Source organism: Diabrotica virgifera, chromosome 4, assembly GCF_917563875.1.
Source record: "Diabrotica virgifera virgifera chromosome 4, PGI_DIABVI_V3a".
NCBI classification, from domain to species: domain Eukaryota; kingdom Metazoa; phylum Arthropoda; class Insecta; order Coleoptera; family Chrysomelidae; genus Diabrotica; species Diabrotica virgifera.
The window spans coordinates 40,664,915-40,680,387 of record NC_065446.1 but is presented as its reverse complement, the minus strand read 5'-3'; the positions used below and the strand labels follow the sequence as shown (position 1 = coordinate 40,680,387).

The 15,473-nt window shown below is 31.3% G+C and overlaps 1 protein-coding gene across 1 annotated transcript in view; it reads right to left on the bottom strand.

Annotated features, from left to right (window-relative positions):
* LOC114325514 (myosin-VIIa) overlaps positions 1-15,473 on the bottom strand; it is a 314,282-nt gene that overhangs the window by 37,197 nt on the left and 261,612 nt on the right. Inside the window, exon 20 of the mRNA XM_028273590.2 lies at positions 11,746-12,059. Coding sequence (XP_028129391.1) covers positions 11,746-12,059 — 314 coding nt within the window. The remainder of the gene's footprint in view (positions 1-11,745; positions 12,060-15,473) is intronic.

Genomic DNA, 15,473 nt, shown 5'->3' with positions numbered 1-15,473 from the left:
TACCTGTCGCTTTTAAAAACTATTTAAAAAGTCACTACAATATTATAAACTTGCTTTTTTCTCTGCCATCACAACAATAAAAACTAATATACACAACATTAATTTGTTTATCCAAAATCTCCATATTGAACAATTATTGACAGATGATTTTAACACCCAATCAGATCCCGTATAACGTTTATACCATACTGTCGGTGTGCGCATGCGCCCAGTAAACTGAAAAATTTACCCTCGTGCCTAAAGAAGTATAACTTCAATATCAACGCAAACCTATATAATGAAACTTTGAACAAGTTGTATCAAGCAAAAAAAAAAAACGAAAACGCCCAGAGAATCTCTCACGTGGTGTCATTCTTCTGCACGACAATTCTCGGTCTCATTTGCCAAAGCAGTGAAAGATAATCTGAAACGAAAGAAATGGAGGATATTAGAGCATCCACCTTTTAATCCCAATTTATCTCCTTGCGATTTTCACATCTTTTGACCGCTTAAAAAGGCATTAAAAGGTACCTAATCGTTTTCAGTCGGACGAAGAAGTAGAAGTAGAAGATATTTTTAGGAATTTTCCGCTCTAGGATATACCAAAACTAGAAGAACAACTTGGTGACACACCAGAGAACCAGAGAAGCACTATTTAGTATTCAGGTTATGTTACAGAGATGCAAAAAATATCGGACATCCGGTTTATACTTATATGAGAAGGCTTTTGATCGAGTAAAACGTACTGAAATGAGTGTCATCCTTCAGAAGGTAGATATTTATGATAAAGACCTACGCAGTATTAAAAATCTTTACTGGCATCAACGTGAAAACCTCATGATTGGCCAGGACACTTCTGAAGAGCTTTAAATACGAAGAGGAGTAAGGCAGTGCTGCATTTTGTCTCCACTAATATTTAACATTACTTTATTACGATTACTTTAAGTCTGAAGATTAGATTAATGAGATGTTATGACATACCATTGTGTTCTCTACTCTTTTGTATGGTGTTTAAGGTTGGACTTTAACGGATACATTTCTCAAGAATCTGGAAGCCTTTGAAATCTGGGTATATTAGAGAATCCTACGAAAAAGTTGGGAGGATAGGGTTCGTAACGAAGTTGTTTTGTATCGGATGGGAAAAGTTACGGACGTCATCAGAACAGTAAAATATAGCAAACTTGAATATTTTGGCAACGTTATGTCCACCCAGAGAGACATAATATACTCCATTTAATAATACAAGGCAAGGATAGCTGGAAGAACTATATAATATTACCCATTAAAAGAAAGACAAACCGTTAGACCTCTCAAGTTCGTACAGACCTATATCCTTGGCATCTTGTATTCTTAAAACTCTGGAGAGAATAATAAAGAATCGATTAGAACAATGGCTAGAATTTATTTGAACACATCCTACCAAACTCACAATATGGTTTCCGGAAATGTAGGTCCACTCTCGAAGCTATTACTGTTCTCGTTGCAGATATATTGACAGGATATACAATAAAGAAACATATAGCTGCCGTTTTTTATTGACCTTTCCTCGGCTTTTGATAACATAAACCTAAACATTTTGTACCATAAGCTGACATCAATAGAAATAACTCATCAAATATGTTCATTTTTAATTTCACTATTGGAACCGTGCAAGTTCGGTAAAGCGACACCTATTTCTACGCTCTGCAACTTTATTCGCACTTTTAATTATATCGGCCAATTATATTAGTCCTGGTTACTGGATAATTGTCAAGGCCATAGTCCAAAAAAATAATAAGAAGAAAAAATAAGATTCAGGTTATGTTATTAAAACGTAAACAATTGTATGTAGTAAATAAAATTAGTTATTAAAATTCAGTACTGCAAGCAAAATACAATTAATTAAATTTACCTTTATATAATAATTGCATATCATATCAATATTGTGGAGCAACATATAATTTTTATTCTTCAATGACAGTAGATATGAAATGTACGTCAATTTGACAATTTCAATTGACAATATGAATTATTTAAGAAAGTTGCAATATTTCTCCGCTATCCGCGCACGATCGTTTCTCAATTCCCTTCCAAGTACTTGCACACCGCGAATACTCCGATAGACGGCTTTCACTAAAATTAAACCAAAATCTTCAAGGATCCCGAACATCGAATTTAGGACTCCCTCAAGGCAGCATACTCAGCCCGCTACTTTTTATACTATATACAATGGACTTCGAAGTAAATTTGAATAACGGGAATATGATACAGTTTTCTGATGATATAGTTATCTACACCAACGGTACTACTATTCCAAATTGTCAGAACATTTTAAACACAAACCTATGGTCAGTTAAGCACTGGTAAAATTCAAACAACTTAATTCTTTCTGAAAAAAATCTAAAGTGTGTATTTTTACTAAAAAAAGGGCATAACTCAAGGACAGTTACAACTGGGACCATATCTTCTTCCAATCAAAAATTGTGTTAAATACCTTGGACTCTATTTAGACAGAAAATTACTGTGGAAAGATACCATCCACCTTGCAATAAAAAAAACCGAGAACGTTATGAATATATTGAGAGCATTCTGCAGTACCAAATGGGGAGCAGATCCAAATACCGCTTTACTGTTCTATAAAACAATGGTTAGAAGTATATTAGACTATGGCAGTCACCTATATGGAACAGCAGCACATACTCACCGAAACAAAATCGAGACCCAGAAAAACACAAGTTTGAGAATATGTCTTGGTTATCTTAAATCTACCCCAATAAATATTATAGAAGTCGAATCTGTAGAACCTCCACTATCTTTCAGAAGGCAGCTAATTAGTCATAAATTTATGGCTAAAGCCATATCCAAAGAAGCCAGTTATCTTCGTAACATTCACCACCTCACTGTCCTAGTACTCACCAATCCATATTGGCACTCAAAAGCAACTCCACTCCTAGTAAACAGCTATACCACAATGACACAAATCTCTAACTCCCTGTCAATCAATAAAACTATACCTATCTACACCGAACTTCCCAATGTTTTCTTTTGAAAACATATAAAAACATACTACCAGGACCCAAAAGAAAACTTTCTAGAAACCATTAATGGAAGATGGCCTGAACACCAATACATATATAATACTGACGGATCCAAGTTGAATGGAAAAGTAGGCTGTGCTCTTTATGACGCAAACTCTTCCCAATATTACAAGTTCAAGTTACCAGATGAGTGTTCCGTATATGCCGCTGAAACAATTGCCATAGCAAAAGCATTTAGATACGTCCAGTCCAGAAACACACAAAATCATGTTATATTCACTGACAGTAAAAGTGCAGTTGACCGAATAACAAACCTAAAATCATCGAAAAACCTTACTAACACAGAGGCAGAAATGTTAAAATTGAACTTTGAAGCAACAAAACAAAAGAAAACAATAACTGTAGTGTGGATTAAAGGACACTCAGGAATAAAAGGTAATGATGTAGTGGATACACTAGTCAAATCAGCCACTGACACAGGATACGATCTAACCACCAATATTGTTCCATCTACAGATCTTACATCCAAGTTTACTTCACATTTAAGACAATTGTGGCAGCAGGAATATAATTCATCAGTGACAGGACTTAACTATGTCGGCCACCAAAATAACATACCATCGAAAAGCTGGTTTCATGGATTAACAAAACGAAACTTCATTGTTTCAATAAACAGAATAAGATCTAATCATGCTATGACTCCTTTGTACAAATATAAAATAGGACTGGATGAAAACCAATATTTTCTATGCGGAGAAGTTGGTGATATGAACCATGTAATCCTAGAATGTTCAAGAAATAAGAAGAGCATTGAATCATTTTTCGAAGATATGGTAAATCTCAAATTCTGTTTGCAAACCAATCTAAATTGTATAATTTCTAGTAATAATATTAACTTATAATGTTTGTATAATCATTTAATTCGTTGCAAAATGAAATTGTAAAAAATTAACACCATTTGAAGCAATTCTACGATACAAAATATGTTTGTAAGTGTGTTCACGAAAAAATTAACATAAAAATATAAAAAAAAATAAAACAAATATGTTAAAAAATAAAATATGATAAACAAATAAAAACACAAAAAAAAAACAAAAAAAACCAAAAAAAAAAACAAAAAAAGCAATGAAAAAAAAGCAATTAAAACTAAACAAAGGACTACATAAATAAATCATTAAAAAAACCAAAAAAATATAATTAAAAAAAATAAAAAATATATATATATAAAAAAAAGGAATTAAAATGCATTGGATCATAAAAAATGCTCTTTTTAAAACGTTTTTATATACTTGGCTTGGTTGGTGTCACGGACTCCGCAAATTTTGTAATCCATTTTAAAAATAGTTCTAGGCTAACTAGGTACTTGAAATTTTCAGAATAGCTTAGAGCTGACTAACAAAGCAATATTTAACTACTCTTGTATGGATAAATGGTTTTTTTTAATTTCAAACCATTTTAAAAATGTGGTTTTTATGACATTTTATATTAACTATGACATTTGAGTTCCATTTTAACGTAAGTCAAGACATCGAGAGCCGATAGTTCAGTGGTAGAGCGTTAGGCCGGAGTTCTAGTGGTCCTGAGTTCAAATCCTACGTGTCGCTTACCTTTTTTAATTTTTTAATACATAATTAAAACTTAATATACTTAAAATTCATATTTTATAAGTTAATTATTATATATGCCATTGTAAACAACCGTGGTATTATAAAAAGTACTTTTTTATACTAGTGTAATTTTTGGAAAATAATCTTGACCTCGGAGGTAAACTACACTATGTTATTTCGAGTAACTGTGTTTAGCGTGTGTGTTTGCAACAAAGTTAATAAGAGCACTTAGGATGTTAATAAAAATCTGATATATCCCATAATTGGTTGAAAAACCATTACCTGCTATTGTATGGATAAATGCATTTTTTTTTTTAAATTTCAAACTACATATTTTAAAAATGTGACTAATGCTATGACATTTAAATTCCATTTTAACGTAAGATAAGACATCGAGACCTGATAGCTTAGTGGTAGAAAGTTAGGCCGGAGATCGAGAGTTCCTGAGTTCGAGACCTACCTGGCGCTTACCTTTTTTTAATTTTTTTAATACATAATTATTAAAAGTTAATATACTTAAAATTCATACTTTATAAGTTAATTATTATATATGCCATTTTAAACAACCGTGGTATTATATATTGTTATTTCGCCGTGGCTTTATACAAAAGATGGCACTACTAGTTTACTCGGTTGATGTTTACTTTTAATAGATGGCGTTACTTTATATGTCATATTAATCTCATATTTTATTTGTGAAAACTTTTGAATATTTAAATGTCTATCAGGTCTAGTTTGCTTACATAAAAATTCTGAAAAATAAATAGGTAATGATTTAAAATTAATTCAAGAATTTTTTGTAATTGGGCAACAATGTCAACTTAGATCTCTAACGTAGATAATGACGTGCAAAGGTAAGTAAATAGAAATCTTTAAATATTATTTCTACGCGTATATAATAAAATATGTCTAGTGGCTGCAATGCCAGTGTACTAGGCAAAGTGATTCTAAAAAAGAACACACCTACCGCCTAAATATTTCGTGTTGGTATCATTTGACGTCACGGGCTATGACGCGGATGACGTGTAACGGTAAGTAAATTAGATGGAGTATAGTTTATTGAATTTAATAAAAATTATAAAAATTTTGTGACAAGAGGTGCAGTTCTTGTGCAGTTTATTAAATATCATAAAAGTGATAAATGAAGGCGTAGTGTTTAAGAGTAGAACAAGAATTCTGAAAAATAAATCTAAGATTAAAAATTATAGAATTCTTGTATTAGAAGGTGTAGTTTAAATATTACAAAACTGTTAAGTGAAATTGTATTGTTTAGGAGCAGAAAAAAGAAGGTAAGGAATATAATTGACATCCATTGTTGAGCACGTGAATTTATGAAATAATTTGTTTTAAATATACAGGGTGAGTCACCTCTAACGGGACGGAAGATTACAGAGAAATGGTAAAAGATTTGAAATCTTTTTTAAATGAGTAGTCTGTAAGTTGATAAAATCTACATTTTAAAATTATTTTGAAATATACAGTGTGTCCCAATAAATGGCGGCGTATCAAAGTTATATTTTTTCTTATGGAACACCCTGTATTTTATTGCATTTTTTAATTGTCAGCAAAAAATAAGGTATAGTTTCATAAGGCTTCCCTATACCTATGTACAGAGTGTTCTGAGTTATGGTGACTTTTCTTAAAATGTAAAGTTTTAAAAGAAGGCTTATTCTCAAGTTATTTAAGAGATTATGAAAAAAATACTTTTACATCTAAATAGCTGGATATTGGTTGAATGTATTCCATGATTAATTATTACCCAGTTATTTACAGGGTGTTCAACATTTACAGTTTCATTATTGGATTATTCAATGTGTCATATGATGCTGATTTTAAATGGAACACCATGTATATTAATACAACATTTCACTAAACGGAGTCACCTCTTTCGAATGGTATATGGATGTCCTATACCTAGGTCTAATAGTTTTTGCGTAATATACAATTATTTAAATTCGTAATCTGTAAATCGAGTTTAAAATAAAAAGATTTATCTCATTGTATGGCATCGTCATTTTATGACAGTACAGTCTGGTAATTATCAAAAATATAAACATCCGTGTTAGTCCAAGTAATGAAGCTTAAAATAGTACAAAACCTCGCAATTTTTACAGAATGAATCGATTTGCTTGAAAATTTGAGAATAAGTAGTGGATAGTCCAAGGATCAAAATCTATATCAGGCCGAAAGGCGCTTTTACCATGGGGGTGGTTGCCACCCCATCTCGGGGGTGAAAATTTTTTATTTTATTTTGACCGCAAAAGTTGGTAAACACATTTATTCTAAGCAAAAAACGTTCTATACATTTTTTTGATAAAAGTAATAGTTTTCGATTTATTCGCTATCGAAAGTGTTGGTTTAAATGGAAAAAATCATTGTTTTTAATCAGTTTTCTGCTAATAACTCAAAAAGTTTTCGTCCTATCAAAAAAAGTTTACTTAACAAAAATGTACCTTTTGAAAAAATAAACATAACCGTTTTTTATAATTTGAGAGTTTTTTTAAGACCAATAGTAATCGAGCTATACTTTATTATATGTTAGCTCTTCTTCGTAAAATGCTAAATATTGTAGTTTCAAAGTCAAAAGACGGAAAAACTATGCATTTTTCGACGATAACTTGCTTAAGATATTTTAAAGTATTTAAAAATATCTATCTTCAGAAATAAAAAAATAGTTCCTAGCTCAAAAATTAAGTGACTTATAGTAAAAAGAATGTCAGTCCCTATTTTTTTCAGCGAAAAAGTGATTGGAAACTTCCCCCTACTCTCCACCCTAATTAAAATTGGTCATTAACCTTATTTGGTCTTCTTCGCTGATGTATTATTAATAGGTTCTAGAGGTTTCACCGGCTTAGAATGATTAGTTTTTAAAAAAATTGAGTTAAAAGCGAATAATGAATTTTTGTAGTTTGGTAAAAAATGCCATTTTCTTCAGAATATAAAATAGAAATACAGAGATACGAAAAAATATTTAAATATAAAATTGTAGCTTATTTAATTCCCAATAACTTGGTTTATATAACCTTTTTCTACGGAGAAAATTGAGTGAGCTATTGAAAATTAAAACTTCTAATAACATGCAAAAACCACCTTTACCAACCCTTTCAAAGTCACCTCTTTTTGCGAATGAGAATTTTAAAAGGATTTAATATTAATAGCCTTATAGGTCCTGTAAAAACCTACAAAATTCTTTTTTAACAAACTTTCTAGGATAAAAAATAAAAAAGTTACGGTTAAAAATCAATATTTTTTTTGAAAAAAAAAAGGAGATATTCAATTGGAAGCATAGTAATGTAAGTTAGCTGTGTTCTTAGTCATCGGCCTTATTCATTCTTCTTTATTTATGTATTCTTAATAGATTCCAGAAGTTTGACTGGCTTAAAATGATTAGTTTAAAAAATGGAGTTAAAAGCAAGTATATTCAAATGGGAAATAAGCCACAATTTTACCTAAAAATGATTTTATTAACGTTTCGACGCCCAAGTCGGGTGTCGTTGTCAAAATACAAAATAATTTTTGTATTTTATACAATATTTATTTTATACAATATTTTGTATTTATATATATATATAAATACATTATTTTGTATTTTGACAACGACACCCGACTTGGGCGTCGAAACGTTAATAAAATCATTTTTAGGTAAAATTGTGGCTTATTTCCCATTTGAATATACTTGATTATAAAAATGCCACAAGAAAATAGCTTCAGAACAACATGGAGTTAAAAGCGAATAACGAATTTTTGTAGTTTGGTAAAAAATGCCCTTTTCTTCAGAGTAGAAATATTGGCATCAGAGATACGAAAAAATATTTAAATATAAAATTGTAGCTTATTTAATTACCAAGAACTTGGATTGAAAAACTTTTTTCTGCGGCAAAAATTGAGTGAATAGTAAATGAGTATATTACCGAAAAACATTGATTTTTTCGATATAAAACTAACACTTTCGACAGTGAATAAATCGAAAACTATTAATTTTATCAAAAAAATTTATAGAACATTTTTTGCTTAGAATGAATGTTTTTATCAACTTTTGCGGTCAAAATATAATAAAAAATTTGTACCCACGAGATGGGGTGTCAACCAACCCCATGGTAAAAGCGCCTCTCGGAATCATATAGATTTTGATCCTTGGACTATCCACTATTTATTCTCAAATTTTCAAGCAAATCGATACATTCTGTAAAAATTGCGAGGTGAAAAGCTTCGGTTCCTGGACTATGTATGATATTCAAATTTAATTGTTCCTAAAAATGAATAATCACGTTATCTACGAAAAAGTAGACATGGTACTTTGCATTGGGGAGTGTTTGCAAAATTGTATCTTACCTTCTTAAGTTTACGCTTAAAAGTATCCTGATAGAAGACAACCAAAAAGGACGTTTTTGAGAGATTTCAATAGATTCCGTGCTACTGGTAATGTTGCATACGGAAAGTTAAATAAAAATAAACCAGTTATTTGTGATGACGACAAGGAGCTTGATGTCCTGCTTTCTGTTACGGAAAACCCAAATACTAGTAAAGAAAAAATTTCGGGTGAATTGTAAATCACTCAAACGACTGTTAGAATACTTAAGAGAAACCACTATTATCCGTATAAAACTCAACTACACCAGTATTAGACAAAACAAGATTATGATAAATATTTAACTTATCGTTTATGGACTTTAGACTTTATAGAAGATCCTGATTTTTTTTTAATGTATTGTATACAGACCAATATACCTACTTTTCATAATAATGGTCTAGTAAATAGACATAATTTTCATTTCATTATGATACAGTAAACAAACATTTATTTCGTACCGTTTAAAAATCGAGAGTGACTATAAATATTATTTTTAAAATCAATTTACCGTTTAAGAAAATTGTAGATTACGCAAAAACTATGACTCCTAGTTGTGGAACATCCCTATACCATTCGAAAGAGGAACCTGTGCTTAGTACAATAATTTATTAATATAAGTACATGGTAATTTATTTAAAATAACCATCATATGACATATTTAATAATCCAATAATGAAACTGTAAATTTTGAACATCCTGTAAATAAATGTGTAATAATTAATCATGGGATACATTAATTATAAAATAATTACCAGACCGTACAGTCATAAGATGAAAATGTCATACAATGCCATTAATTAACTACATATTTTGTTTTAAAACCGATTTACAGATTAGGAATTTAAATAATTCTAAATTACGCAAAAACTATGAGACCTAGGTATAGGACATCCATATACCATTCAAAAGAGGTAAAATTGTTTAGTATAATTATTTATTATTATACATGGTGTTCCATTTAAAATAAGAACCATATGACACATTGAATAATCCAATAATGAAACTGTAAATTTTGAACACCCTGTAAATAAATGTGTAATAATTAATCATGAAATATATTCAACCAATATCCAAATATTTAAATGTAAAAGTAATTTTTTTATAACTTCTTAAATAAATTGAGAATAAGCCTTCTTTTAAAACTTTACATTTTAGGAAAAGTCAACATAACTCAGAACACTATGTACATAGGTATAGGGAAGCCTTATGAAACTATACCTTATTTTTTGCGGACAATTAAAAAATGCAATAAAATATAGGGCATTCACAATATTTGCCGAATTTCTGAAGGTTAAAGCTAACTTGGTTTTAAATAATTTTTTATATTTTAACGAGCAAGTCTTTAATTACATTAATACATTAATAATTACAACAAGACATTAATAATAGAAATATTTTGTATCTTTATAATGAGAATAACAAGAAATTGTTTTGAAATTATAAATGATAGTTCTTCTGGTATTGGTGACTCAGATTTTGAAAAATAGTTAAAATTAATCAACACCACTGCCTGGAAAATTTTAATACCTGTACACCTTTTCTTTTTTGATAAACAAAAAAAAATGCTCACTGTTATAGTTAATCCAACGAAATTTGCGCAAGCTTTATTTTAACTGGTAAAATTCTAAATACACCAAATCGGTATTAAATACAGAACCGTATGTTATTTGTTATTCATTCTTGAAGTCAATGAAACCAATAAAACTCTAACAGTTGGATAACGAGGTTATTCACAAATTTCATTTTAATGTAAATCCATTTTATGATGCAATTAACTAAACGAAGTTGAAGTGTAACACGGCAAGTAGTAGATGTGAACTTTTATTATCCATATTATAAAGGAATTTAATCAGTAATAACTGCAATATATATAATTCGATTACCTTGTGGTGTACTTCATCTACGGCTTCATCATAACAACAAAAGTAGAATGAGTTATTGCCGGTTGGTTTCTTTGTTTCATGTGGCCCTACCTGTTCTGTGCGGAGCATGTCCAGAGAGGCTCTACACTACAAGCCAAAACTTCGAAGCTGCAAAAGAAGCTCTTTTTGGACACCCCAGCTTCGGTCTTCAGAAGGAAGGTGTTATGGCGAGCACGCCACTGTGTGCGTTTTTATCCCATATCTAGACTACAACGGAGATGAGAAACACCCACGCTGATGATTTCGAGGTGTCAATGATATGTGCCAGGACTCAGGCTCAGGACTGTGAGAGGTTTTAAGAAATTTTGTATTCATTAATTTGGAATTCAGTATCGTTTTGTACTCTGAGCTGTTAACATCTAAATAAAACTTGTGCATTTCCTTCAATAGTTTCGTTACTTAATTCTCCAACGAACACACATCATTTTATACAGAATAAAAGTTACATCAGTTGGTGAAACAATGTAAATATGTGCCTTCATGGTAGTGGTAATTATTTGTAGATATATTTTCCAATACAGTTTTTCTGGACTAAATGATAAGTTGGGATGTTTTAAGTGTAAACACAGCTTAAAGTGAGTTGGTAGCTCTGAGAGAGATGACCATCTGGCACTTACTGTTCTGCGATGATGTTCCATGCGGACTGACAGAGAGAGCAGAACAACGGGGCAAGCAGTAGTTGTAGAAAACTGAATGTAAAATGTATTGAATAACATGTTAGTAATAAATATGAATTATTCCATCGACAGTGGTCTTATTAATTAAACAATGGTTAAGGTACTTAAGGACATATCACTAAAGATGTGTTTCAATTGGACAAGCCTCGTATAAACATAACGACAAGGTAAAAAATAAAAAGATAGACTTACGGTATGGCTTGCAGCTCCTGCTTACTTTCTCCAAACCGAACTCTATATACTATAGCTGCCAGTTTGATAGATTCCTCTTTACTACACTTGTGGTAGCCTCGGATCAATTTAGGTAGTTCTTGATGGAAATGGAAAATTAAATCCGCATTTCGATCCTTGCCTGGCACAGTGTTTGTCCACAACTTCTTCATGAAAAATACTTGGTATGAAAATTGCGGTGTGATGCCGTCTCTTGTTGGACGTGCCTTACGGATCCAATCCGTCAAATGCCGCACAAAATCAAAGAAGAAGTCTCCTTCTGGAACTGAGATTACCTGAAATAATAAAAATGTCATTACAACGAATACCATATGAGGTGTATTCAGACCTAAAATACGTTTATAACAATGGTTTAACTAACCTAATTTAGTTATTTAGTTTTTAATTCAAAAGTTTTGCCCTTTGCATAGGTGTGAAAATTTGGTCATATTTTGTGTATTGGGGGCTACCAATATGCCAACTATATTTTGATAGTAATAGTAGTTAGTATATTAGTATCTCCGGAGGAATATAATGTTCCGTTTTCTTTTTTACAGATTCCGAAACCTGTCCATCAGATTCCGCGAGTCTCATTATTAAAACGTTTTTATATATACTTGGCTTGGTTGTTGTCACGGTCTCCGCAAATTTTGTAATCCATTTTAAAAATAGTTCTAGGCTGCCTAGGTACCTGAAATTTTCAGAATAGCTTAGAACTGGCTAACAATGCAATTTTTTAACTGCTATTATACAGGGTGATTGATTAGTGGGGTAAAGCTCCGTAGATCCGTTATAGTAATGGATAGCGATAAAAATTAATATCAAAAATTGTAGCCAGCTTTGAACTTCACATTACAAAATTAATTAGAATATTACAGGGTGTTTGATAACATAGTGACAGATCAAAGTTATGTTTTTTTAAATAGAACACCCTGTATTTTATTTTATATTGAAAATCTTCTTAACTTCTCCATTATAAAAATATTACGGTTTAGTATGTTATACAGTGTAGTTACAAAGTTATAACCAATTTTATATGAAAATCGTAACAAGTTTAACTCCCTGTATAAATAAAAATAAGCACAACGGCAATGGTTTATTAATGCCATATTTTTTATTTATTTTCAAAATTTTCGTAAATAATCGATATTGCTGATTTTCTTTATATTGAATACGGGGTGAGTCAAAACGCAAGTACATTATTTTCCCAGTAATTTTAAATGAAACACCCTGTATTTTATATCACTATCAAAAAGTACCATTACCGTACTTTAATTTTTATATAACATTCCCTATGTCTAAATTTATTAGTTTTCGAGATATTTTCATTTTTCAATAGACCAGTAGCGTGGCCACCCAAATCACCAGAATTTAATAAACTGGACTGATTTTTTTGGGGTTACGTTATTAATGAAGTTTATAAAATACCTCCAACAACAAGGAATGAGATGAAAAAGAGAATACAAATTATAATTTTAACAGTTAATACACCTACAAAAAAATCATATTTTATTTTTTCGAAACATGTTGTGTCCTGTATATAACAAAACTGTGTTATTATAAAAAGTACTTTTTTATTATAGTGTAATTTTTGGAATTTTAAGCATTTTATATCGTCAAATCATTTTATATTCTCTCCTATAATTAATAAAAACGTTTTATTATAAAAAGTTCTTTTTTATAAAAGTGTAATTATTTGTATATTGCTATTAAGGTTAATAATTTTTTGGAAGTTCTTTGTTCCTGCCTCCAAGATTCTGCGCCATACAATAATATACTCTTTATACAGCTGTTAAATATTTTGATTTTGGTTAATTCTGATATATCGCGCGAGATCCTGATTTTCTTTAAGGAATTATATGCATGTTGTGCCTTTGCTATTCTTTTTGCTACATCTGAATTACTACCACCTTTTTATATACAACTTTCTTAAATAATTCATTGTCAACTGAAATTGTCAAATTGACGTATATTTCATATCTACTGTCAATGAAAAAGAAAAATTATATATTGCTCCACAATATTGATATGATATGCAATTATTATATAAAGGTAAATGTAATTAATTGTATTTTTCTTGCATTATCGCATTTTAATAACTAATTTTATTTACTACATACAATTGTTTACGTTTTAATAACATAACCTGAATCTTATTTTTTCTTATTATTTTTTTGGACTATGGCCTTGACAATTATCCAGCAACCAGGTCCATATGATTGGCCAATATAATTAAAAGTGCGAATAAAAGTGCAGAGCGAAGAAACCAGGTGTCGCTTTTCCGAACTTGCACGGTCCCAATACAGTCGTTTAATTTTTCTAGGCATTTTTGAGGCCATCTGTCTTCTTAAGCCATAGTAACACTTATTGGCGAGCACTATTCTTCTTTTAATTTCTTCACTGACATTGTTATCTTTAGTTAGCAGCGATCCTAAGTATATGAATGTGTCGACACCTTCCAGTTCTAGGTCGTCAATTATTATTCTTGTAGGTGTCGGGTTGCTTGACCTAGTGCAACACATATATTTGGTCTTTTGAACATTTATATTTAGTCCCATTCTCTGTGCTGATGCTCTTAACGACCGAAACGATTCAGTCAGAGATTCTGTGGACCTACCTATGATGTCTATGTCATCTGCGTATCCGACAATTTGTACTGATTTGTTAAAGATAGTACCATTCGTAGTAATCTGGAACTCTCGAATTATTTTTTCTAATGCCAGGTTAAATAAGAGACACGATAGTCCACCACCCTGTCTTAGTCCATTTTTGCAATGGAAGGGTCTTAAGAGATCGTTTTGGATTTTTACCATGCTCTCTGTACCTGTGAGTGTTCAGTTAATTGGACAAGATGAAACGGTATTCGAAATTCTACCACAGCAAGTAGAAGTTTATTTCTATTAACGGACTTTTATGCGGCTTTGAAGTCAACGAATATGTGGTGTGTGTCGACGCCGAATTCTAGGGTTTTTTCAAGGATCTGCCTCACTGTAAATATCTGGTCCGTTGTTGATTTATTATATTAGGACGGAAACCGCACTGATATCCTCCCACTATTTGTTCGGCGTAGGGGAGGAGTCATTTGTACAATATGTTGGACAACACTTTATATGCCATATTGAGTAGAGTGATGCCTCTATAATTATTACACACCATAATGTCTCCCTTTTTGTGTAGAGTGTAGAGGACACAGTACACCTAACTTCCAGTCTGTGGGTGTTTCTTTCTGTTTCCAGATTGCAGTTATCAGTTTATGCATGTGTTTCAGGAGGGTGTCGCCGCCGTTTTTGAAAAGTTCGGCTGGGAGATTATCCGAACCGGGGGCTTTATTATTTTTCAGTGTTACGATGGCTTCTCTAATTTCTTCTTCGGTAAGGAGTGGTTGCCGATCATCTTCATTCATTAGAAACATGGGATCCTCAATCTCGCCATCTTCATGATTGCCACTAAGCAGTTCTTCAAAATGGTTCGCCCACCTGTTTAGTATCTGTTCTTTGTTACTAATTATAGAGCCGTCCCTATCTTTACAGGCTATTATTCTGGGTTTGAATTCTTTTCTGCAGCTGTTTATCTGTTGGTAGAATTTTCGTGAGTCTTTTCCATTGTGGTAGTTAACAATTTCGTTTAGAGCGTATTCGTATTGTTCTTTCTTTTTTCTTCTAAACATTCTCTTTTCTTCTCTTATAAGATTTTCATAATCTTCCAGAGTT